General features: G+C 40.2%; 2 protein-coding genes across 9 annotated transcripts in view; both read right to left on the minus strand.

Moving 5' to 3' along the window:
• The window catches only part of LOC132103438 (leukocyte elastase inhibitor-like), a 45364-nt gene extending 30996 nt beyond the window's left edge, over window positions 1–14368 (minus strand). For 2 of the 8 annotated variants that reach the window (XM_059508544.1, XM_059508545.1), the window contains exons 1-4: window positions 5501–5673; window positions 5282–5422; window positions 5010–5150; window positions 4796–4913 (exon numbers count right to left, since the gene is read on the minus strand). In XM_059508544.1, the coding sequence (XP_059364527.1) occupies window positions 4796–4913; window positions 5010–5150; window positions 5282–5422; window positions 5501–5668 (568 nt within the window). In that variant the 5' untranslated portion in view covers window positions 5669–5673. Of the gene's footprint in view, window positions 1–3358; window positions 3838–4055; window positions 4224–4301; window positions 4445–4795; window positions 4914–5009; window positions 5151–5281; window positions 5423–5500; window positions 5674–11641; window positions 12109–12740; window positions 12909–12984; window positions 13128–13264; window positions 13383–13451; window positions 13629–13849; window positions 14102–14227 lie in introns of those variants that run through there. The other 6 variants (XM_059508547.1, XM_059508549.1, XM_059508548.1 and 3 more) reach the window with 6 other exon arrangements.
• Window positions 14369–19789: 5421 nt separating this feature from the next.
• Window positions 19790–25616, minus strand: LOC132103441 (leukocyte elastase inhibitor-like). The gene is made up of 6 exons (XM_059508553.1): window positions 25383–25616; window positions 24988–25164; window positions 24801–24918; window positions 24516–24658; window positions 24270–24437; window positions 19790–20264 (listed from the first exon to the last, which is right to left on the minus strand). The coding sequence occupies exons 1-6, from the start codon at window positions 25614–25616 to the stop codon at window positions 19854–19856; spliced, it is 1251 nt and encodes a 416-aa protein (XP_059364536.1). The 3' UTR covers window positions 19790–19853.
• Window positions 25617–26631: the final 1015 nt, after the last annotated feature.

Here is a 26631-nt window from a genome sequence, read left to right on the forward strand (position 1 = left end):
TTGCCCTGAAAGACAGCGGAAAGATCCGTATACTGTCGTATACGCCAATCCAGAGCATCCCAAACATGCTCAATGGGTGACATGTCCGGTGAGTATGCTGGCCATGTAAGAACTGGGATGTTTTCAGCTTCCAGGAATTGTGTACAGATCCTTGCAACATGAGACCATGCATTATCGTGCTGCAACATGAGGTGATTGTCGTGGATGAATGGCACAACAATGGGCCTCAGGTTCTCATCACGGTATCTCTGTGCATTCAAAATGCCATCAATAAAATGCTCATACCATAACCCCACCGCAACCATGGGCCACTCGATCCACAATGTTGACATCAGCAAACCGCTCACCTACATGACACCATACACGCTGTCTGCCATCTGCCCTGTACAGAGAAAATCCGGGAACACTTCTCCAAATTGCAAGATGCCATGGAATGTGAGCATTTGCCCACCCAAGTCGGTAATGACGACGAACTGCAGTCAGGTCGAGACCCTGATGAGGACGATGAGCATGCAGGTGAGCTTCCCTGAGATGGTTTCTGACAGTTTGTGCAGAAATTCTTTGGTTATGCAAACTGATTTTTGCAGCAGGTTTCCAGGTGGCTGGTCTCAGACAATCTTGGAGGTGAAGATGCTGGATGTGGAGGTCCTGGGCTGGTGTGGTTACACGTGGTCTGAAGTTGTTAGGCAGGTTGGATCAGTGCCGCCGCTCCCTTTACGCAGAGTACGCAGGGCACCAACTCCCAGAGGGGGCACCATCCCAGTTTCTCAAAAAAAAAAAAAAAAAAAAAACCATTCTCCCATCCGCGACCGCTCGCACCTCATGTTTGCGGCTGAATGTTCATAACTGATGGATGAACATCTATGCCCAGGTAAAGGACATCAGCAAGCCGGTGCAGAGAAAAGAAAACTAAAGAAAGTAAAAAAAACAAAAAAAACTACAACAACGACTTAAAGTTGGTTCGACGTTGGACGTTCGAGAGTCCCAAATTTAGGGACCATCTCTAAAGTTACATGCGATATTGGTATACACTTATCTAACATCAGTAGCATTTGAGGAGAATGGCTTACAGTCATAAAAACAACTGTAAATGTTCATCTAAGTGTCAGCTATAATGCACAATTGAATTGAATGTTTGATATTTATAAAAAAAAAACTGTAAAACATATGTAAATTATGCTACTTTTTCACATGGGCTCAAACGTAGCATTTGAGGAGAAAGACAGTCATAAAACAATTGTAATGTGTTCATTTAGGTGTGAGCTACAATGCACACCTTATACATATTTATATATATATTAAAAATAATTATAAATCATTTAGGTAAAAACAAGGCCCATTTATCACTTTCAGGCACATTCCTGTGAATTATTATTATTATTAATTTTTTTTCAGGTTCCCTTATGAAAATTACCCATGGTTTTAACAATAACACCACAAATCATCGTTCTTGTAGCCATGGTAACTTCAAATTAACCATGGTTTTGTTACTTCAAACAATAATTTAAGATAATAGTGTTCCTGTAGCTCAATTGGTAGAGCATTGTGCTATTAAGCGCAAGGTTGGGGGTTCGATTCCCCGGAAGCACATGGTAAAAATTGATAGCCTGAATGCACTGTAAGTCGCTTTGGATAAAAGCGTCTTCTAAATGCATAAATTTAATTTAATATACTGTAAAAAAATTTGTTGCTATAAATACAGACCTAAGCCATTAATAGCCTTTAAAAGGACTTAAAATGCATTATATATATAAAAAAACAATGAGGCAATAATGATTGGTTAATAATAACACTGTTAAAATACATAATGTAGGCAAATACAAAATAAATAAACATTTTATTACGCATGCCTGCAAAGGGAGCCAAATGCCATGTAATTGCTGCTGTTACACTTACAGGACAATCAAATCCTTGTTTAGGCTACTGACCAAACATTTAATTCAAATATCCACTTAATCTTTCATTTTTGGCCACTTTTTTGCAATAGATGACACAGGCGTTATAATATCTTCAACAAAAAAAAAAACATGCATGTCACAACCCTTACAAAAATAAACCATGCTTTTATCATAGTAAAACTGCCATTTTTTTTTTTTGCATGATTTCTGAATGCTTGAGACTATAAATGGTATAAAATGGTATAAATGGTAACTATTGTGCTGTGGATAAAACATTTTAGAGTGGCCTTTTATTGTGGCAAGTCTAAAGCCTAGTTCAGACTGCACGATTTTCAAAGTAGTCAGGTCACTGTTCTTTTCACACTGCATGACTATCTTGGCCAGCATTCAGTCGCTGCTGTGTTCACACTGCACAATGGATCGGCGACAGAAGGTTTCACACTGCATGACTTTACAATAGGAAGAATCGCCGACAACTCTGTCTGGCATGCAAACTACGTTTCACAACCAAACACGTGCGAGATGTGACAAAACAACGCGATATCAAAACATGCAAGACTGGAGTTCTCTAGTGAGGCTGGGATTATTATTAAAAATGGTAGCCCGCAAAAAGCTTTTGTCTGTGCGCTGATTTGCAGCGAAAACAAGAAAAAGAAAAGAAGATTATGGAGGAGGAAATGTTTGGGGAGACGCCTCCCCGAACTCCCCGCAGCACTGTATCTTGCTTTCTCATTGGCTGTCGGTCATCGCCGATGTAGTTTTCAGTCAGAACACTTTTCACACAGCATGATTTTGAATCGCCGACAGGTCCAGATATTTAGCATGCCAAATATCTAATGGGCATTGGCGACTTGTTGGCGATTCTCTCAGATCGCATCTTTGCTTATTCACACTGCGTGATAGTCACGCGCCTGAAAATGCACTGATTTGCCTGTGATTTGGGGAATTTGTCGCGATTTCTCAAAACCTGTCGGTGAGCCAAAAACTGGGCTAAAATCGTGCAGTCTGAACGCGGCTTAAGGCACACCTGTGCAATAATCCTGCTATCTAATCAGCATCTTGATATGCCACACCTGTGAGGTGGATGGATTATCTCCGCGAAGAAGTGCTCATGAACACAGATTTAGACAGATTTGTGAACAATATTTGAGAGAAATAGGCCGTTTGTGTACATAGAAAAAGTCTTAGATCTTTGAGTTCAGCTCATGAAAAATGGGGGGAAAAAACAAAATAGTTGTGTTTATAATTTTGTTCAGCGTATATATTTTGGAGATGCACTGGTCAGCTGGCCATCAATCAGAACCAGGTTTTTTATTTTTATTTATTTTTTATTTTTTTGCTTTAGACACAGTAATGGCAAACGGCCATCCCTTATTTTTTCCATTCTGTAGTCTGTTTTGTGTCAGACCTCTCAAATCAGTGCTGTGAAAGTAAATGCATAGAAAAAAAAAAATTACTCATTTATTTGCTAGAGCCTTTATTTGTCAGAGAAACACATACACTTTGTATTATCACTCTATCATTACTATCTTCAAGGAGAACAGAAGCGTCCGTAAAACAGGATGCTGTTGGAAGGATTGTGTCTAATGAAAAAAAGGAAGGGATGGTCTGCAATAAAGGTTTTCGGGGGTAATGGCATTGAGGTTGCTTCGACAACCAAACCGGTGGCTCCAGCTGCTTCGGTTCCTTCCTCGTTTACTTCGACAAAGGCTTTATGAATCACATTCGACACCACCAGGTCATTGTTGGGCGACATGCCTGAAAGATTCACCTTCTGCAGGTCAAACACATCCTCCATCCCCATGCTGATCAGAAGACTTTTCATGCCATAGGTTTCCTCCATCTTAAATTTGGGTAGAGATACTTGAACTTGCTCTTGAAGCATCTTGCTGGGTTTGGTCCACTCCATGAGCTTCTCGTAGGTCAGTGCCTTTTCAAGCTGGATAATGAGAGAGTCGTGTTAATGCGTGTCTGTTTGAAATGGGTTCGGTTTATGCAGCATCATTTATTTAACACTTATTTTGTGTTTGGACAGACCATGTCATTCATCATTAAAAAGTCTTGTAAACTGTAACTATTCAAAGATTAGTATATTTATGCAGCAACCAGCAACTACAAATAATGAAAAACCACACCATATAATCAGTGCTGTCTCACCTTCTGAAGGCCAGTAGTTTCGTCTTGAATCTCATTCGGAAGGATGATCAACATACTGAGATTCTTCCCAACATACGGCAGCTCCAGAACCTGACTGTTCAGCTCTGGGATTGAAGCCAGAGGAAACTTTGACTTATGTCGCATCATCTTCACTGGTTTAGCATGAGTCTGCAAAGCATCAAAGGTCAATAGAATCATGTCAAAACTCATGTTTCATGACTGTTAAAAATATACATGAACTCTCACCTTGTTCAGCTCAAACTGTCCATCTCTGGTTGCTTCCTTTGGAAATTTCTTCTCCCAGTTCCCCTTGAAGTAGATGGCGTTCACCAAGACCAGTCTCGTCATCTCACTGATGGATCCCTGTGGGAGCAAGTCCTTGATCTTCTCTGAAATTCAAATGGACATTTTCCAATTTAAGCATTGATTTGAAGTGATTCACACAAATAAACCAAATTAATTCTAAATCAAAACACTCTTAAAGCATCTGTCAATTAAAGCTCATGATGCAGTTCTAATGAAAATGCAAACTTAATGGCCAAATGAACAAAACCCCTAAAAACATAAACTTCCTATGTATAATATAGTCAGAAAGAGCACATGAAGCCAAACATGAACCTAAAGTGCTGAAATTGGCCTACATATATATTTTTTTTTTCAACAAATCAACATGGTCTTTGAAAACATTTTGCTCAACCTAAAATACAGCAAAACACATTAAAGCTCATGTTGGTTTTCACCTTGAGTGTTTTTCTCCACCCATTTGTTGATGTCGACACGCACAGCCTCTGATTTCTTCTTGAAATCCACCTTCTCCAGTCCGGCTTCATAGTATCTTTTGGCGTCATTGAGGAATTTCTGTAACAGAGCAAATCGATTTTATTAGAGATCATTTCCAGAACTTTGTTCTTTAATACCATGAGCAAACATTTAATTATTTTCTTCAAGTCTTACCTCAACAAACTGGTAGGATTGTTCTCCGTAGAGACGGTTGGCGAGACTCAACACATACGGGGCTCCTGGTTTCTTCAGTTCACTCATGAGCTTGTTGAAGCTGGAATGAATTTGGTCCTCAGTTTTTTGTCCAGGTGTTTGCTGAGCAGGAGATTTCGGTTTACATAAAAAATATCAAATTAATTCCCCAAGACTACATGCACTATTAGAGCAAATACATTGCAATCATAATGTCATGAGGAACGTGTTTCATGTGAATACTCATTCTGAACCTGTTCCAACTTCTGGGTCTGTTGCATCATTGGTGGTTCATGTTGACCCTTGACACCGCAGGGCATCTGGGGCGTCTGGGCTTGTTGATGAGGAACTGGAATCATGGCATCAGGTTTGGCAGGATTGTTAAAGCCCAAAGCCTAAACAGCATTATTTTATATAAATGCAGTTTTAATTCTGAGCAACTGGCCATAAAAAATGCATAAGTGTGAGATCACCTTAAACATCTGCTCTGCTGTGTTTCCTTTTGCTCCGAGCGACACCATGGCCAGAGCTGAAGAGATGCTGATTGGAGAGTAGAAGACATTTCCTGATGCGTTTCCTCCGCTGATCTTCTTGAACAAGTTTAGAGAGAACTGGGTGTTTGCTGCAGATAAACGCTCCATTTTCATAAGCTGTGCAAGAAATAACATTAGTTTGAATAACAGATTTGAAGGTGGACAGATCTAAACTGCATACAGAAAAGCTCCTCAAACAAACGGAGTTCAGTAAAAGTATTACCTGGAATATTCAGCAGAAATGAAGAAGTTTCCCTGCGTGACTGAGGCGAATGAATCAATCGGTGTGGGACTGAGCCTTATAAATGAAGCCTCGCCCTAATCTATTAATCCATGTCCAGCCTGGAATGATAAATCAAAATTGTATTATTCACAGTTTGTCATTTTTAATCCTGATATCTGTGTAATTCAATTAACTCAGCAAGCCACACCTGCCTCTTTGACACCAATCATGATAGATGGACAGGTCTCTCACCCTTTACTAAGAAAGGATCAATAAAAACATGACACATCACTAGAGATCAGATTTCTGCATTAAAACAGAATACAAGATGATTCAACCTAGAACAATTAGATAAATTTAACTACACAAAAACCACTGGTGCGTCAAATAATTCAATGAACACTCAAAATTATTTTTATCCTTTTAATTTTTTTATTTTTTGTCCAGTAGAGTAGAGTGAGGGACAACACCCCCTTAAGGACTTTTTCTGTGAAACAAAAGTTAAATGTGTCCAGAATCTGGGCCGCTACTGGCCAAATGGGTGTCCTAAGCAGGATTGTATTGTTGATGTCGGGTCTCGGGGCTAATCACCTGTCTTTTTGGTGTGGGTGTGTGTGTGTGTGTGTGTTGGGATGGTTTGACCGCTCACCACGTCTGCCTGTTTGTGTTTTCCCCGCCTCCCTTGTTCCCCGTTGTTAACCATAATTGCTCGCCACCTGTTCTCTATGTCCTTCTAATTTTTCCCCTTTATTATTCCCTGTGTTTCTCTGTCTATTGTCAGACTGTTGTTATTCGTTTCAATAGCTCCGATCATCTAGCAGCTCTTTGTACTCACCCTGTCTTGTCCTCAGGTTCCAGTGTGTTTGGCTTATTTCTCTGCTCTAGTTCTTACAAGCCCAGAGCTCCTGGTAGCTTCAGCTGTTCATCCTGTCACTGCGAGTGAAACCTGTGAAATGTGACTCATCTGCTGTTCATCCTGTCACTGCGAGTGAAACCTGTGAAATGTGACTCATCTGCTGTTCATCCTGTCACTGCGAGTGAAACCTGTGGAACGTGACTCTTTCTTCTCTGTCTCCGCTTTGTGAATAAAGCCTTGAGTTTACATGCACCTGAATCCAGCCTGCTTTCTCCTGACAGAACAGTCTGACCATATTATGGATTCAGCGGGATCTGGTCCGCTTCGCGCGGCTCTCGCTCAACAGGGAGTGTTGATCGGGCAGCATGCCACTCAGCTCAACACCACCGCGCTGGATGTGGAAGTTCTCAGTGCCCGAGTCTCCGAACTCCTCACACGGGTGGACGATCTTCAGCAAGAGGCAACGAGCCGGGGTCCCGTTTCTCACACCGGTATGTCACACGAGTCCGAACCCCATGCCAACAATCCGCCGGTCTACGATGGCGATCCTAACGCCTGTCAAGCGTTTCTCTCCCAATGCTCGCTGGTGTTTTCTCTGCAGCCCCGGCGTTACGCTAATGAAGAGACCAAGGTGGCTTACGTCCTTACACACCTCCCCAGGTTAGTCTGCCATCCAGGTATTCGGAGAACGTTGTCTGCCATCCGACAGCGTTTTTGGTGGCCTACTATGGCCGCAGATGTTAGACAGTTTGTGTTGGCCCGCCCCACATGTGCCCAAAGTAAGCCTGTCAATCGTCCTCCTGATGGTCTACTGCATCCTCTCCCTATCCCTTCCCGTCCTTGGTCACACATTGCCCTTGATTTTCGTCTCTGGGCTTCCTCCGTCGAAGGGAAACACTGTAGTTCTCACGGTGGTGGATCGCATTTCCAAAGCGGTTCATTTTATTCCCCTGCCCAAGCTACCCTCCGCCCGGGAGACCGCCCAACTGGTGGTGGATCACGTCTTCCGTCTCCACGGGTTACCGGTGGATGTGGTTTCTGATAGGGGTCCCCAGTTCGTCTCCCGGTTCTGGAGGGAATTTTGTAGACAGATTGGGGCCTCTGCTAGTCTGTCATCTGGTTTTCATCCTCAGACCAATGGGCAGTGTGAGCGGGCCAACCAGGATCTAGGAAGAATGCTCCGCTGTCTAGCATCCAACAATCAGAGTTCCTGGTGTCAGCAGCTCTCCTGGGCAGAATACGCCCATAACACCCTTCCTGCGGCTGCGTCAGGTATGTCCCCTTTTGAGCGTGCTGTTGGTTATAATCCACCTCTGTTCCCATCACAGGAACCCGACGCAGCGGTTCCATCCGCCCTGGCTTTCGTCCAGCGCTGCCGTCGCACCTGGGAGAGAGTCAGGAGGATTTTGGTCCAAGCCTCTGACAGAACCAAGGCTGCAGCTGATCGTCGCCGGTCCTCTCCTCCTACCTATGTGTGTGTGGTCAACTGGTTTGGCTCTCTACCAAGGATCTGCCTCTCCGGGCACCTTCTCGTAAGCTGGCACCCAGATTCATTGGGCCTTTCCGCATCACCAAGGTGGTTAGTCTGGTAGCGATCAGGCTCAAGCTCCCTCCTACTCTTGGTCGGGTTCACCCGGTGTTTCATGTTTTCAGGGTCAAGCCTGTGTTCTCTTACCCCCTTAATCCTGCTTGCAGTCGCCCCACCCCCCCACCCCCTCGTCTTGTGGATGGATCTCCTACCTATACGGTTAAGAGATTACTCGATGAGCGGCGCCGCGGCAGGGGGTTTCAGTATCTTGTGGACTGGGAGGGGTATGGTCCAGAGGAGAGGTGTTGGGTGCCGTCCCGGGACCGCTCGTTGATTGAGGACTTCCGGCGGCATCGAGGTAGGCCCCTTCCTAGAGCTCCAGGTGACCCTCCTGGGAGGGGGGGTACTGTCGGGTCTCGGGGCTAATCACCTGTCTTTTTGGTGTGTGTGTGTGTTGGGATGGTTTGACCGCTCACCACGTCTGCCTGTTTGTGTTTTCCCCGCCTCCCTTGTTCCCCGTTGTTAACCATAATTGCTCAGCACCTGTTCTCTATGTCCTTCTAATTTTTTCCCCTTTATTATTCCCTGTGTTTCTCTGTCTATTGTCAGACTGTTGTTATTCGTTCCAATAGCTCCGATCATCTAGCAGCTCTTTGTACTCACCCTGTCGTGTCTTGTCCTCAGGCTCCAGTGTGTTTGGCTTATTTCTCTGCTCTAGTTCTTACAAGCCCAGAGCTCCTAGTAGCTTCAGCTGTTCATCCTGTCACTGCGAGTGAAACCTGTGAAATGTGACTCATCTGCTGTTCATCCTGTCACTGCGAGTGAAACCTGTGAAATGTGACTCATCTGCTGTTCATCCTGTCACTGCGAGTGAAACCTGTGGAACGTGACTCTTTCTTCTCTGTCTCCGCTTTGTGAATAAAGCCTTGAGTTTACCCGCACCTGAATCCAGCCTGCTTTCTCCTGACAGTTGTGCCCCCATTCTTCAAATATCATGAATGAATGAATGAATAAATAAATAAAAACTACTATAGGAGTCAAAATAGAACTTTAATAATAAAAAAATAATAAAATAAACTGTATAAATTACAATTGTAGCTCTCGACATTTACCTATGGCTATGACTTTATTAAGCATTCAGAAATCATGCAAAATAAAATGAAGTAGTTTTACTATGATAAAACCATGGTTTATTTTTGGCTTGTGAAGTCCATATGTTTTTGGTTGAAGAAATTATTTAGGCTGTGTCATCTATAGCAAAAAAAAACTGATCCTCCTGTAAGTGTAACAGTAGCATTTACCCTTTGGCTCCCTATATATATATTATAGGCTATTAATACTTTGCGAATTTTTATTTGAAGTAACAAAGCCATGGTTAATATGGCGTTATAATGTCTACAAGAACAATGATCTTTGGTGTTATTCTTTTTAAAACCATGGAAAGTTTTGTAAAGGGACATGGAAAGTCATAGAGAATAGATGCATTGGTGGTGGTGAAATTATTTCTGACATTAAAACACGTTATTAACGTCAACAGACAAAGGTTTCACCGGTATGTGTCTGAAAGTGATGCAAGGGCCTCATTTTTACCTAAATGGTTAACAATTTATTTTAATACATATTAAAAATGTATAAGGTTTGCATTGTAGCTGACACCTAAATGAACAGTTTGTTTGCAGTTGTTTTTATGACTAAGTATTTCTCCTCAAATGCTATTGAGCTTTAAATTTGCATTTGATCCCATTCGGTTAAAGCAGTGGTTCTCAAACTATTTTCCACCGGGCCGCACTATGGTCCAAATGCAAGTCTTTCAATTTAAAGTTTTCAGTTTATATATAATTTCTGATGAGTTCTAAAATGTGATAGAGACAAAGGCAACGAAGAAGTCTTTTTTTTTAAACAAAGGTCAAATCTCCTGTTATAATGTAGATTTTTGAGGTAATAGATTTTCTATTACTTTTCCTACATCAGTTTTAACAAAAAAACATTGATAAAATATATATTTGGGAGTCTTAGACCTTTCAAACGATATATAGTTTGTCAAGATCAGATTGTAATTTAGTGAAGTAAATGTAGGTGTCCCGTATACGGGACGGGGTGACAGTTAAAGGGTTAAAAAGAAATGTGTCCATTCTGATGCTCAATTTTACCTTCACTAATGGATGTTGATGACTATTTGAATTGAATTCTGCCAAAGTGCGCGCTGGTACAGTATGTGTTCATTAAATGCATAACGTTATGCGAGTAGGTCTACTAATGTCTGAAAAGAATATATGAAAAACTAAATTTCACATAAAAACATTAGGCTATAGCTTATATTTGTTTGGTGCATTTTTAAATTAATGTAAAAAATTAATTGTAAAACTGAAGAAAATTTTTTTTTAATTGTGTTTAGCATGGTGGGCCGCATTTGAATTTGTGACGAGCCACATGCGGACCACGGGTTGAGAACCACTGGGTTAAAGTAACAATTGGGATATGATTTACAGTTTTATATTAAAAACATAAAAGGTGTGCATTATAGATGACACCTAGATTAACAGTTTACAGTTGTTTTATGAATGGAAGTAATTCTCCTCAAATGCTATTGACATTAGAACAGTGTAACGCAATATCGCATGTAACTTTAGAGACGGTCCCTAAACTTTATGCCATTTTTTTTTTTTTTTTACTTTCTTCTGTTTTCTTCTCTCTGCGCCAGAATGCTGAGGTCCTTTCCACGGGCATAGCTGTACATCCATCAATTATGAGCATTCACCCGCAAACTGCGTACTCTGCTTATAGGGAGCGCCGGTACAGTCCAGAATAGTTATCAAAGTTTTAGTGACAACGACATAGATTATAAACCAAGTATGAAAAATGTTTTCACGCCATTATATATATATATATATATTTTTTTTTACAAAATTGTAATTCGTACCAAAAGAGGGATAAAATGCCCCCAGTTTGACAAAGCAATTTGCTTTATACATTTACACAAAAATCAGAGTATACATGCAGTTTTAGTTTAAAAAGGAATATATTACAAAACTATAATAGCCTGTTTGAAAGATTGTTAGCTGGTGCTAACTGGGTAGCTACCTGATGCTTAAAGAATTTTTAAACATTAAAGTCCAAATATATCCCTAGTTCAAATACATTTGATGGACAAAGGATTTGATGTTCAGAACAGGGCATCTACAGTAATTTTGGTGAGAACATGCTTTCTGGCATACATCTAAATGTCTATCACAAATTATATCCTACGGTTTTCATGACCCAGGTTAAAAAGACTAAACTAGAAATAGATTTTTTGGAGATGCACTGGTCAGCTGGCCATCATTCAAAACCAAACAATATTTTATTTTTTGCTTCAGACACAGGAATGGTGTATGGCCATCCCTTATTGTATTTTTTTTTTTACATTCTTTAGTCTGTTTTATGTTAGAACACAGTGCTCTTAAAGTGCATAGAGAAGAAAAATTACACACACCCCAGTTATTTGCTAGAGCCTTTATGTGTCAGAGAAACACAAGTTTCGTATTCTCACTCCATTAATATCTTCAAGGAGAACAGAAGCGTCCATAAAACAGAATGTTGTTGGAGGGATTGTGTCGGATGAAGAAAATGAAGGGATGGTCTGCAATAAAGGCTACTGGAATTGAGGCTAATTCCAATATGACAGCAGTGGCTGCAGACGCCTCGGTTCCTTCCTCGTTTACTTCAACAAAGGCTTTATGAATCACCTTCGACACCACCAGGTCATTGTTTGGTGACATGCCTGAAAGATTCACCTTCTGCAGTGAAAAAACATCCTCCATCCCCATGCTGATCAGAACACTTTTCAGGTCATAGCTTTCCTCCATCTTGAATCTGGGCAGAGAAACTTCAACTTCCCCTTGAAGCATCTTGCTGGGTTCGGTCCACTCCATGAGCTTCTCGTAGGTCAGTGCCTTTTCAAGCTGCATAAGAGAGTCATGTTAATGCAAGTCTATTTGTACAGCATCATTGATTTGACACCGTGTTTGGATAAACCATTTCATTCGATATATATAGATATATATCCTTCAATAACATATTTCAATTATGACAACTCTAGGAACATTTTAGCATGGTGATGGATGTGTCAATATATTTGGTCTTGGAACAGATCTGCTACACTGCTGCTGTTGGTTATTGCTGTAGATTACTGCTGCAAGCAAGTACAGGAGATTGCTACTGCCAGTGCATATGGCGATGTGTTGCCATGAGTATTTAAGACATACTGCTGCTGCACCAACAGCATATAAAATAAGCCCGTAGCAGATCTACACAGGTGGAGCAGGGTAAGGTGGAGGGTTTCAGAGAACTCTGAAAGTGTGCTGCAGGAACCTCAAGTGAATGCTAGCCAGCCATTTAAATACAAGGCAGTAAGCTCATTGGCTGCATATGCAGCATGAACCAATCAGCTTGTCCCAAGTCATTAAACTCTGAATATCATCAGTTACGTTAACACCCCATCAGCCAGAGCCATCTAGATTTTCATAATGGAACTAAGTTTATGCAGCATCCAGCAATTACTAAATGGAAACACTCCATATCTGTGCCATCTCACCTTCTGAAGGCCAGTGGTTTCATCTTGAATCTCATTCGGAAGGATGATCAACATACTGAGATCCTTCCCGACATACGGCAGCTCCAGAACCTTACTGTCCATCTCTGGGATGAAGGCCAAAGGAAACTCTGCCTTCTGATTCATCATCTTCACTGGTTTAGTCTGAGCCTGCAAAGCACATATCACAACTCTTCACACTTCATCACTGCCAAGTATATTTAAAAAAAAGTGCATCAAGTCTCACCTTGTTCAGCTTAAACAGTCCATCTCTAGTGTCTTCCTTTGGAAATTTCTTCTCCCAGTTCCCCTTGAAGTAGATGGCATTCACCAAGACCAGTTTCGTCAAGTCACCAATGGATCCCTGTGGGAGCAAGTCCTTGATCTTCTCTGAAAATCAAAAGGGACATTTTATACTTAAATTGATTTAGAAGCAAAAATACATTAAGCCAAACATAAAGTGCTGAAATACATAGTTTTTGTGGGAGTAGATTCAGTGTTCAAATTATATCATCCTGGTTTTTCACCTTGTGTTTTTTCTTCCACCCATTTGTTGATGTAGACTCGTGCAGCCTCTGATTTCATCTTGAAATCCACCTCCTCCAGTTTGCCTTCATAGTATTTTTTTGTATCATTAAGGAATTTCTGTAATCAAGCAAAACAACTGAGACACACATGAAATTAGTGTTAGCAATTACTTGCTTTGAGTCTTACCTCAACAAACTGGTAGGATTGTTCTCCATAGAGACGGTTGGCGAGACTCAACACATACGGGGCTCCTGGTTTGTTCAGTTCACTCATGAGCTTGTTAAAGCTGGAATGAATTTGGTCCATTGAAACATCAGTTACTGGAGTCTCACAGTATGTGGGAGGATTGGTAAAGCCCAAGACCTGTTCAGCATTATTGTGGTAAAATTGATAAAGGTTACTCCATTTTGATAGCTTCATCTATTGAACCTTTTTTTCTTAGTGTGAAAGACACCAACTTCTTTCCACTAGAAGGAACCCTTTGTGCAATGGAATATTTCCATGTTATTGGTTCTTCATGAAACCACAGATGCCAACACAGAACTGCGACATTTAATTCTAAATGCATACAAGTGTGAGATCACCTTAAATATCTGTGCCGCTGTGTTTCCTTTTGCTCCGAGCGACACCATGGCGAGAGCAAAGGAGATGCTGATCGGAGAGTAGAACACATTTTTTGAGGGGTTCCCTTCACTGATGTTCTTAAACAGGTTTAGAGAGAACTGCGTGTTTGCTTCAGATAAACACTCCATATTCACAAGCGGAGCAAGAAACAGCAGTAGTAGTTTAAATAACAGCAGATTTGAAGATGGACACATCCTGTTCGTTCTATGCACCTTTAACAAACACAGATCAATAAAAGCATCACCTTAAACAATCAGAGGAAATGATGAACTTTCCCAGCATGTCTGAATCTAATGAATTATCAGTTATAAGTGTCAGTCTAATAAATGATGCCTCACCCCCAAACAGCTAGTTTTTAATCGGAGTCCTGGCCTTCCTGTAAAAACAAAAATGGTTTCTAATATTAATGGATTTATTAATCCCAGGGATCTCAAACCTTGCTCCTGCAGAACTACCGTCCAACAGACTTCAGTTCCAACACAGCTGTCTGTAATTATCAAGTAGCCCTAAACACCTTGATTATCTGGTTCAGGTGTGTTTGATTGGGCTTGGAGCTGAAATCTACAGGACAGCAGCTCTCTAGGAGCAGGGCTGGAAACCCCTGATTTATCCACTTACATGATTCATCCTTCATTTCACTCTTTGTTTTATAGTAACTTGAAATCAAATAAAGAGTGATTAGGTGCAAGAAACAAAACCTGAATCCAAAAAGGACGAATAATAATTGCATTAATCATAATTTAGAAACCAATAACGGATTAGCTGATTAGAGTTGGAACTGGAAATAGGTGTCACTCTGAAACTTTTTAGAATCCCTTTAAATAACAAAATGAAATATAACTGTCCTTGCCACACTCCCCAAGAACAACTGCTTTTCTAAATGACACTTAGAGTTACACTTAATTTAGTGATCATGATCATAGTTTTTAGTATGTGGGTATGTCAGATGTTCGGTTGTGTAAAACAGGTCATGTGTTGTGGATACGTGCCTCATGAAACATCTTTTTCATATGTGATATGCAATATAAATATAGCCTAACAATTATGCACTGTACAAAATTATGCAAGTGAATTGAGATCAAAACTTATGATACTACCACAGTGGCCATTTTAGTGTTTCCTAGAGACCTTATTTGTTTGTTTTTTTCCATTCATCACCACAATAGACCTGCAACACAAGTTTCTGTATATAAGTATGAGTATGATCACCAGAAGAGGGCTCTAATGCCATTAATGACAATACATTCAATATATGTATGGTTTAAAGCATTTTCTTTCATGAATATTTGGAAAGTTTTACCCACATTTAAGCAACAAATTCAGCTAATGCATTATTGTTATTAAGAATCTTGTTTTTAATTTGGTTGTAAAGAGCAAAATTTAGCTGATTAAATATTTTAGAGGAGAGCAAAACAAAAAATTAAAAGGACCTTGTTACATAAAGTGTATAAAACCCAATAATGTAATATAGCTGATTGCAGTTATGTAAGGGGGCTGACGAGTCATGAGATGTGCAGATTCATGTGCGAGCTTTTATTAGACAGAGACGTGGTCATGACGGGCATGAGTCAAACTCTGGCAAACAGGTAAATAGGGGGCAAGACACAAGAATAATCCTAAGGCAAGAATGGGTCTTCGATGGAGCTAACAATATCCAGATGGTTAAGCAAGAGGGGTAATCCTGAGACATGTTTTCTAACCCCAATAGAGTTCAGAATGTCTATAAATGCTGATCCCAATGAATCTTTTTCATTATCAACATGGATATTAAAATCACCTAAACTAACTCATATGTAAAATCACCAAACTCTTTAATAAAGTCTGTATGGTGGCCTGTATACAGTAAATTTATCATTAACATTGGTTTCTCTGGATAATGTTATATGAAGCAGCATTGTTTCAAAAAAGTTATACTTGAAGCCTGCCCTCTGAGAAATCCTGAAAACATAAGTTATAAATTGAAGCAACACCTCCCCCTTTACCTTTTGTACGTGGCTAATGTTTATAACTGTAACCTTGGGGGGTGGACTCATTTAAAATAAATTTAATCATCAGGTTTTAGCCAGGTTTCTGTCAAACAGAGCACATCCATATTATGATCAATGATCATTATTTACAAAAAGTGCTTTCGTAAAAAGGGACCTGGTATTTAATAAGACAAGCTTTATCATTTGTATGTCCGTATTGCATCTGCTTTTTTATTTGTTGAACCTCAATTCAATTGTTACCCTTACATTGGTTTGGGCGTTTTTTGTATTTTCTAGTTCGGGGAACAGACACAGTCTCTATAGTGTGATATCTAGGTGAAAGAGTCTCTATGTGCTGAGAATTAACTGACCTCTGTGACGGGAGGCAGCTAGCAGACGGTCGGTTTAGCCAGTCTGTCTGCTTCCTGACCTGGGCCCCAGTTAGTCAAGTATAAACACTAAGACTATTTGCCATATTTCTAGAGGGAAGAGCGGCACCACCCAAGGAGGGATGAAAATCATCTCTTTTCAACAGGTCAGGTCTGCCCCAAAAGCTCGTCCAATTGTCTATGAAACCTATGTTATTCTGCGGGCACCACTTAGACATCCAGCCATTGAGTGATGACAATCTGCAATGCATCTCATCACCACGGTAAGCAAGGAGGGGACCAGAGCATATTACAGTGTCTGACATCATGCTTGCAAGTTCACACACCTCTTTAATGTTATTTTTAGTGATCTCCGACTGGCGAAGTCGAACATCATTAGCGCAGGCATGAATAACAATCTTACTGTATTTACATTATAATTAGTCAGCACTTTTAAATTCGCCAAGATGTCATGCGCTCTGGCCCCTGGTAACCATTGGACAATGGGGGCTGGTGTCTCTATATTCACGTTCCGTACAATAGAGTCGCCAATTACTAGACAGTGTTGGGAAGGTTACTTTGGAAATGTAATAGGTTACAGATTACAAGTTACCCTGTTTAAAATGTAATAGTAGTGTAACTTTTTCAATTACTTTATTAAAGTAATGTAACTAATTACTTTAGAGTACTTTTTGATTACTTTTCTAAATTTGTGAAAATGAAAGAAAAATAAATAAAAGCATATACATCAACTTAAATACAGTTATCTAATGAGCATGTGACGTATTCTGTGTACTAAACTCCTGAAACATTGGTGTTTTTTTAAACTGCTGTTTCTTTGTATATGATGATAGTTTTCTCAAAATAAGTAAAATGCACATGAAGTGACACAGAGCAGTTCTAGAAATTGTGTTTATGTGCTAGTGTACTCCTATATTGAGGCGGCAGAGGTTGAAAACACTGCGAGCTTCAGTAGGCCTATGTGTAGTAAATGAAACCATGTCTTTGCCATTAATTTACAGGAAGGACGGACTGGGAAAAAATTCAGACTGGAAAATTCAAACTCATACAAAGAAATTCATGGACAAAACTATTTTTTTTATGGACCTGACATAAAAAAGGTTTAAATCTTTAATTTGGGGACATGCAAAATAATTAAAAGTTCTCTCCTGAACTGCACCTTCACTTCCATTTTTGTCTTCAGTCTCTTAATTTTGCCCTGTTATCCATCTCTCTCATGACTTTAATACTCAAGATTGAACAAAACTACTTTACAATACAATACCCTACAATACTACAATATTTTTATAGAAAAATCCTAATACTGTAAACGAGTCATGTTTTTCCCTTACAAAAAATTACCATGCTTTTATATAAAAGTAAAATAACCTTTTTTTTTTTCTTTTTTTTTGCAAATGGATTTGTATTTATTTTTAAATAAATACATTTGTAAAATAATTTTACATTTTTGGTTATCACAGTTAAACAATAGTAACCATTTTCTCTGGATTTATAGTTAAATATTAAAATGTTAATTTTCGTAAGGGTTGTGTTGTTGTCTGTCGTAGCTCCCCCTAAACCTATAAAAAAATCTGATTTTTTTTTCAGCTAAATTACTACTGTAACATTACAACAGATAATAATGATCTCCTTTATATAGTATTTTGAGTGATGACTGATGAGCAACGTGCTGCTGCTTGATTAAATAAATAAAAAAACAAAGACAAAAAAGCATCTTTACAGATGAAACTGACCTGAAACCCTTTCTGAAAGTTCTGCTTCTCTGCTCCAGCTGTGCGCTTCCACAGTCCACTCTATTCTCTCTCTCTCTCTCTCTCGCATTGATTACTCGGAGTCTGATCCAAACCGTTTGGCGGAGGCGCGGAGAGCGCGCGAGTCATGACTAACAATTCATGACTTATTAGAGATTTAATTATCAAATGGCGGATTCGCAAATGATCGCTTTAGTACATTCGGCAGGCAATTATACAATAATGATATTAAATAGTGGGGCAAAATTGGCTGCCAGGCCAGCGGGAATTGTCCCGGTTCTCCCGGTGTCCAGTCCACACCTGATTTCCACAGACACGCAGAATGTGCAAGTCATATATTGCATTTTTGGGGCTTTATATTCACAGACACTAGTCGATGTCATGTTTTGATTCAAGTGTACTTACCTACTTTTGATTTAGTCATCCAAAATGTGGCATATTCCGTCCGTGTTAGGCATTCCGTTTTTATGACTGGATTCTACAGACTGTATTTCCGCATCCCGGAAATTATTAGGGCGGTATGTCTCAGAATAGTCAGTGCAATTTGGGAAAGAAATCAGTTAAATCTGTATGTGGATGCGTGTAAACATTCAAATGTAATCCCCTTTGTAATCGTAAAAAATTTCATAAGTAACTGTAATTTAATTACTAATTTTTTCTTAGTAACTGTAACCAATTACAGTTACAATAATTTTGTAATTAAATTACGTAACGTCGTTACATGTAACTAGTTACTCCCCAACACTGTTACTAGAGCACTTTCATCAGGTTTCTCAGTGGGTGCATCACTGAGTGTAGAGACTGTGGTGCCTCACAGTCACCAAGTTGCCCTGCTGCAGAGTCTCGGTTAACGGAACCGAACAATGTGCAGGACTCCCTGATCTAGACGCATCCAAAGTCGTATCTAGATCCCTCACATTTTTACCATTCTCAATTAAAGTTTGGCTGCGTGTCTCTAATTCTGAAATATTCTCTGTCAGCCTAACTATTTCCGTGCATTTATCACATGTGAATCCCTCGTCGATGACAGAGATAGATAAACTGTTCCGGTGACAAGCAGTGCAAATAACAATAGCAGGGAAGCTATTACTCACCATGATTGATGAAAAATTCTTACCAAGATTTGTTAACAACTGTTGTGTGATTGCACGTGGTCTGTGATTGTTAGGACGGTTGGATGTACTGCCAAATACTCTGAAATGCCTTTGGAGATGGCTTAGGGTAGAGAAATGAACATTCAATTCACAGGCAACAACTATGGTGGACATTCCTGCAGTCAGCATGACAACTGCACACTCCTTCAAAATGTGTGATATCTGTGGCATTGTGCGGTGTGATAAAACTGCACATTTTAGAGTGGCCTTTTATTATGGCCAGTCTAATAAGGCACACCTGTGCACTAATCATGCCGTCTAATCAATATCTTGATATGCCATACCTGTGACATGGGTAGATTATCTTGGCAAGACAGACTTGTGAACAATATTTGAGAGAAATAGGCCTTTTGGGTACATAGAAAATCTTAGCATTTTGAGTTCAGCTCATGAAAATGGGGGCAAAAACAAAAGTGCTGCATTTATAATTTTTGTTCAGTGTATAAGTTTTGGAGATGCATTGGTCAACTATCAGAACCAGTTTTTTTTTTTCTTCTCGCTTTAGACACAATGGCAATTGGCCAACCCTTATATTTTTCATTCTGTAGTCGTTTTTGAGTCGGTTTTTTGTAGTAGGTTTTGGGTCACACCTCTCAAATCCAGTTAATGCATAGAGAGAAAAAAAAAAAACCCACTCCATTATTTGCTAGAGCCTTTATTTGTTAGAGAAAGATACTTTTTATTATCACTATCATTACTATCTTCAAGGAGAACAGAAACGTCCATAAAACAGGATGCTGTTGGAGGGATTGTGTCGGATGAAGAAAAGAAAGGGATGGTCCGCAGTAAAGGTTTTTGGGTCTAATGGCATTGATAGTTTTTCAATGATTATGACGCCGGTGGCTGCAGACGCCTCGGTTCCTTCCTCGTTTACTTCAACAAAGGATTTATGAACCACCTTCGACACCACCAGGTCATTGTTGGGCGACATGCCTGAAAGATTCACCTTCTGGTCATTAAAAACATCCTCCATCCCCATGCGGATCAGAAGACTCTTCATGTCATAGCTTTCCTCCATCTTGAATCTGGGCAGAGATACTTGAACTTCCTGTCGACGCATTTTGCTGGGTTTGATCCACTCCATAAGCTTCTCGTAGGTCAGTGCCTTTTCAAGCTGCATAAGAGAGTCATGTTAATACGCTTCTATTTGCATGTTTGTACAGCATCACGGACTTGACACTTGTCAGAATCAGAATCAGAATCAGAATGAGCTTTATTGCCAGGTATGTTCACACATACGAGGAATTTGTTTTCGTGACAGAGCTCCGCAGTGCAACATAACAGCGACAGAACAAAAAAACACAATAAGGAATAAAAAATACAAAAAAATACAAATAGGTGGGTAAGGATTGACAATATACAAATTGACAATGTATGGCAGGTATATTAAAAAGAGCATTTATGTATGTACATGTATATTATGTGGAAAAATTGTAACTGTACGCTAAGTATGTGTGTTTGGATAAATAAGTGTATGTCTATATAAATATAAATATAAGTAGTATAGTGTGTTCCATGTATGTACATGTATATTATGTGCAAAAGATTTACGTGTACGCTAAGTATGTGTGTTGGATAAAAAGTGTAGTGTATATAAATATAAATAGTGTAGTGTGTCCCACAGTTATTATCAGCTGTTCATAAGATGGATTGCCTGAGGGAAGAAACTGTTCCTGTGTCTGGTCGTTCTGGTGCTCAGTGCTCTGTAGCGTCGACCAGATGGCAACAGTTCAAAGAGGGAGTGTGCTGGATGTGAGGGGTCCAGAGTGATTTTAACAGCCCTTTTGCTCACTCTGGATAAGTACAGTTCTTGAATAGATGGGAGGGTTGTACCGATAATTCGCTCAGCAGTCCGGACTACCCTCTGTAGTCTTCTGAGGTCCGATTTAGAAGCTGAGCTGAACCAGACAGTTACTGAAGTGCAGAGGATGGATTCAATGATGGTGGAGTAGAACTGTTTCAGCAGATCCTGTGGCAGGTTAAACTTCCTCAGCTGGCGAAGGAAGTACAACCTCTGCTGGGCCTTTTTCACAATGGAGTCAATGTGAATGTCCCACTTCAGGTCCTGAGAGATAGTGGTGCCCAGGAACCTGAATGACTCCACTGCAGTCACAGTGCTGTTCATGATGGTGAGTGGGGGGAGTGCAGGGGGGTTTCTCCTGAAGTCCACGATCATCTCCACTGTTTTGAGCGTGTTAAGCTCCAGGTTGTTGAGACTGCACCAGACAGCCAGCTCTTTAACCTCCTGTCTGTAAGCAGACTCGTCACCGTCCTGAATGAGGCCGATGAGTGTGGTGTCATCTGCAAACTTCAGGAGCTTGACAGAGGGGTCCTTAGATGTGCAATCATTAGTGTACAGGGAGAAGAGCAGTGGGGAGAGAACACAGCCCTGGGGAGCTCCGGTGCTGATTGTACGGGTGCTGGATGTGTATTTTCCCAGCCTCACTAGCTGCTGCCTGTCTGTCAGGAAGCTGTTGATCCACTGACAGATGGAGGTGGGCACGGAGAGCTGAGTTAGTTTGGGCAGGAGGAGGTTTGGGATGATCGTGTTGAAGGCAGAGCTGAAGTCCACAAACAGGATCCTCACATAGGTCCCCGGTCTGTCTAGGTGTTGCAGAACATAATGCAGTCCGATGTTTACTGCATCGTCCACAGACCTGTTTGCTCTGTAGGCAAACTGAAGAGGATCCAGCAAGGGTCCAGTGATGTCCTTCAGGTGGGCCAGCACCAGTTTTTCAAATGACTTCATGACTACAGACGTTAGAGCCACAGGCCTGTAGTCATTTAGTCCTGTAATTTTGGATTTCTTTGGGATGGGGATGATGGTGGAGCGTTTGAAGCATGAAGGGACTTCGCACAGCTCCAGCGATCTGTTGAAGATCTTTGTGAAGATGGGGGCCAGCTGGTCAGCACAGGATTTCAGACAGGCTGGTGTAACACAAAAAAGGCTGGTGTATTTGGATAGACAATTTTATAAAAGATTTTTAAAAAATCTTGTAAACAATAACATGTAGATTTCAATTATGACAACTCAGAACATTTTAGCATGGTGATGGAGATGACAATTTTAATGTATTTGGTCTTGGCGGAACAGATCTGCTACACCTCTGCAGGCAAGTACAGGAGCTTGCTACTACAAATGCATATGGCGAAATGGTGCCATCATTATTTAAGACATACTGCTGCTGCACAAATGGCATATAAAATAACCCCATAGCAGATATATACAGGTGGAGCGTTTCAGAGAACTCTGAAAGTGTGCTGCAGGAACCTCAAGTGAATGCTAGCCAGCCATTTAAATACAAGGCAGTAAGCTCATTGGCTGCATATGCAGCATGAACCAATCAGCTTGTGCCAAATCATTTAATTTTGAATATCAGTTACGTTAACACCCCATCAGCCAGTGCCATCTATATTTACATGACTGAACTATACTTGGAAGAATATTCAGGACTTTTCTCCCCCCAGACTTTTTTTCTCCCCCCAAAGAAATTGCAAATTGTATTTAGTTGCGTTTTCCACATGTGGGTCAAAAAGGGTGACAATCCAAATGCAGTTGCAAATATTGCATTTGCTCTTTCATGAACGCACAGTCACTGCCACATTTCAAATGAAAGAGCGAAGTCCATTTGCAACTGTATTTCCCATGTCTTACGAGTTATGAGCCAGTCTTATTTAAATAATTTTAATTACCACATCTGCATTTTCACTCTCTCTGCATCATGCATGTAACCTGCCAAAACTCAAATGGAATCGCAATTCCTTTTGCATTTGAGTTTCCGACGTCTACACAGAAAACTGTCAATGGATGTGAGAGGCGGGACTATACTGTGGGGGGGGGGGGGGGGGGGTTGTTTGAATTGGAAAAAAACAGTGCCAATCTACATTTAATGTATGAAATAATATAAGGTGGAAAATGAGTAACAGTTTTAATCCGTTATGGAGCAAGCGTCCTGTGGCATAAAAAAAAGTGTTGCTTCAGTCTCAAGATTGCTCACGGTGGACAGTCGCCAATGCACGTACATGAATATTAATATGAGTTCACATTGGCTGCGGCATGTTCTGGGACAGCCACTTCTAGATTGTTGGTGTAAAGTGAAGTCTCATCTACAGCTAGGAGTAGCAGCATTTACGGTTTTGTCATGTGCATCAATTTCAGTGTAAACAGACTGAAAGATCTTGATTCAGGCGATTTATTATAAGATATAGGTCTTTGTTTATGTGCCTCAATTTGAGTGCAAAGAGTAAGACATCTTGAGGCAGGTGATGCGCTCTCCATTAGGCTACTATGGAAGTTATAAGCGGCCATGCATTTTTTTCCCCCTTCATGTTTTCTCATGATATCATCAGAAAAATTGTTTTCTCATGAACACTGTCTTTACTTGTAATAAACATAACAAAACTTATTCTCCAAGTTACACAACTGTGCCAACAGGTGGCAGTTTAGTGAATATTGACGTGTGTACCGTTGTTGCTCCCGCTGTAAGAAGCAGAGGATAGTCGCTGAATATGGGGTAAAAAAATAAATAAAAAAAAATAAACAGAATTATGTATTGTGCCAAAAACTGATTGGCAGCTGCCTTTAGCAGAGCTTTACCGATTACCTCCATTGATCGAAGATTTGTCACGGTTGTCTGTGAGTGACTTCACCTCCCAATACAAAACACACCCACTAGTAGGCTATAGTCCCACCTTTCACATTGATTGACCATGGTGTGTAGATGTCGGAAATTCAAATGCAAAAGGAATTGCAATTCCATGTTAGTTTTGGCAGGTTACATGCACAACGCAGAGAGAGTAAAAACACAGATGTGGTAATTAGTATTGCTATTTAAATATGACAGGCTCATAACTCGTAAGACATGGGAAATACAGTTGCAAATGGACTTTGCGTCTTCATTTGAAATGTGGCAGTGACGGTGTTCGCAAAAGAGCAAATGCAAACTTTAATGCAAGACTTGCAATTGCATTGTCACCTTTTATGCACCCACATGTGGAAAACGCAGTTGAATATACAATTTTCAATTGCTTTTGAAAAAAAGTCCTGAATATTTTTCCATATTTATGCAGCAACCAGCAATTACAAATAAATGATGAAAACACATTTGTGCCTTCTCACCTTCTGAAGGCCAGTGGTTTCGTCTTGGATATCGTTCGGAAGGATGATCAACATACTGAGATTCTTCCCAACATACGGCAGCTCCAGAACCTGACTGTTCATCTCTGGGATTGAAGCCAGACGAAACTCGGTCTTCTGATACATCATCTTCACTGGTTTAGTTTGAGCCTGCAAAGCACATATCACAACTCTTCACACTTAATCACTGCCAAGTACATTTATATAAAAAAAAAAAAAAAAAATCACCTTGTTCAGCTTAAACTGTCCATCTCTAGTGTCTTCCTTTGGGAATTTCTTCTCCCAGTTCCCCTTGAAGTAGATGGCGTTCACCAAGACTAGTTTCGTAGATGCGTCGATGGATCGCTGTGGGAGCAAGTCCTTGATTTTCTCTGAAATTCAAATGGAGATTTTATACTTTAAGCATGGATTTAGAAGCGAAGACGACGTGAAGCAAAACATGAAATTAAAGTGCTGAAATACATAATGTGAGTGTAGATTAGGTGTTCAAATTATATCATCCTGGTTCTTCACCTTGTGTTTTTTCTTCCACCCATTTGTTGATGTCGACTCGTGCAGCCTCTGAATTCATCTTGAAATCCACCTCCTCCAGTTTTGCTTCATAGTACTTTTTTATATCATTAAGGAATTTCTGTAATCAAGCAAATCAATTGAGGCACACATGAAATTAGTGTTAGCAATTACTTGCTTTGAGTCTTACCTCAACAAACTGGTAGGATTGTTCTCCATAGAGACGGTTGGCGAGACTCAACACATACGGGGCTCCTGGTTTGTTCAGTTCACTCATGAGCTTGTTAAAGCTGGAATGAATTTGGTCCATTGAAACATCAGTTACTGGAGTCTCACAGTGTGTGGGAGGATTGGTAAAGCCCAAGACCTGTTCAGCATTATTAACGTAAAATTGATAAAAGGTGACCCAACTATTTTGAAAGCTTCATCTATTGAACTTGTTTTCTTAGGGTGAAAGACTAACTTCTTTCCACTAGAAGGAACCCTTTGTGCAATCGAATGTTTCCATGTTATTGGTTCTTCACAAAACCACAGATGCCAATATAGAACTGCTACGTTAAATTCTAAACACAAATGTGAGATCACCTTAAATATCTGTGCCGCTGTGTTTCCTTTTGCTCCGAGCGACACCATGGCGAGAGCAAAGGAGATGCTGATCGGAGAGTAGAACACATTTTTTGAGGGGTTTTCTTCACTGATGTTCTTGAACAGGTTTAGAGAGAACTGCGTGTTTGCTTCAGATAAACACTCCATATTCACAAGCGGAGCAAGAAACAGCAGTAGTAGTTTAAATAACAGCAGATTTGAAGATGGACACATCCTGTTCGTTCTATGCACCTTTAACAAACAGAGATCAGTAAAGCATCACCTTGAACAATCAGAGGAAATGATGAACTTTCCCAGCATGTCTGAATCAAATTAATTATCAGTTATAAGTGTCAGTCTAATAAATGATGACTCACCCCAAAACAGAATCCAAGTCCTGGCTTTCCTGTAAAAACATAAATTGTTTCTAATATTAATGAATTTATTTATCCCAGGGATCTCAAACCTTGCTCCTACAGACTTCAGCTCCAACACAGCTGTCTGTAATTATCAAGTAGCCCTAAACACCTTGATTATCTGGTTCAGGTGTGTTTGATTGGGCTTGGAGCTGAAATCTACAGGACAGCAGCTCTCTAGGAGCAGGGCTGGAAGCCCCTGATTTTTCCACTTACATGATTCATCCTTCATTTCACTCTTTGTTTTATACTAATAATTTAGTTGTAAAGAGCAAAATTTAGCTGATTAAATATTTTTGAGGTGAGCAAAACTAAAAATTAAATGGACCTTGTTTCATAAAGTGTGTAAAATCCAATAATGTAATATAGCTGATTGCCGTTATGTAAGGGGGCTGACAAGTCGTGAGATGTGAAGATTCATGTGCAAGCTTTCATTAGACAGAGACGTGGTCATGACAGGCATGAGTCAAACACTGGCAAACCGGTATATAGGGGGCAAGACACAAGAATAATCCTAAAGCAAGAATGGGTCTTCAATGGAGCTAACAATATCCAGATGGTTAAGCAAGAGGGGTAATCCAGTAACCAGAGCAAAATGGTCAAAACATGATTAACAGGGCAAAGCAAGAAAAAAGAATAGACTACGAAAACTAGAAACAGAGACAAGACTATGAAAACAAGAAACAAGACTAAAAAAACTAGAAGCTAAGACAAGACTAAGAAAACTAACACAGAAAGGTTTTTGTATGCAGCTACCACTAGAAAAGCGATATACGCAGAACAATACTTGGCAGTATGTGAGAGAAAGTCCAATGCTTATAAAGCGTGTCTGA

Source organism: Carassius carassius, chromosome 24, assembly GCF_963082965.1.
Source record: "Carassius carassius chromosome 24, fCarCar2.1, whole genome shotgun sequence".
In the NCBI taxonomy this organism is placed as follows: Eukaryota; Metazoa; Chordata; class Actinopteri; order Cypriniformes; family Cyprinidae; genus Carassius; species Carassius carassius.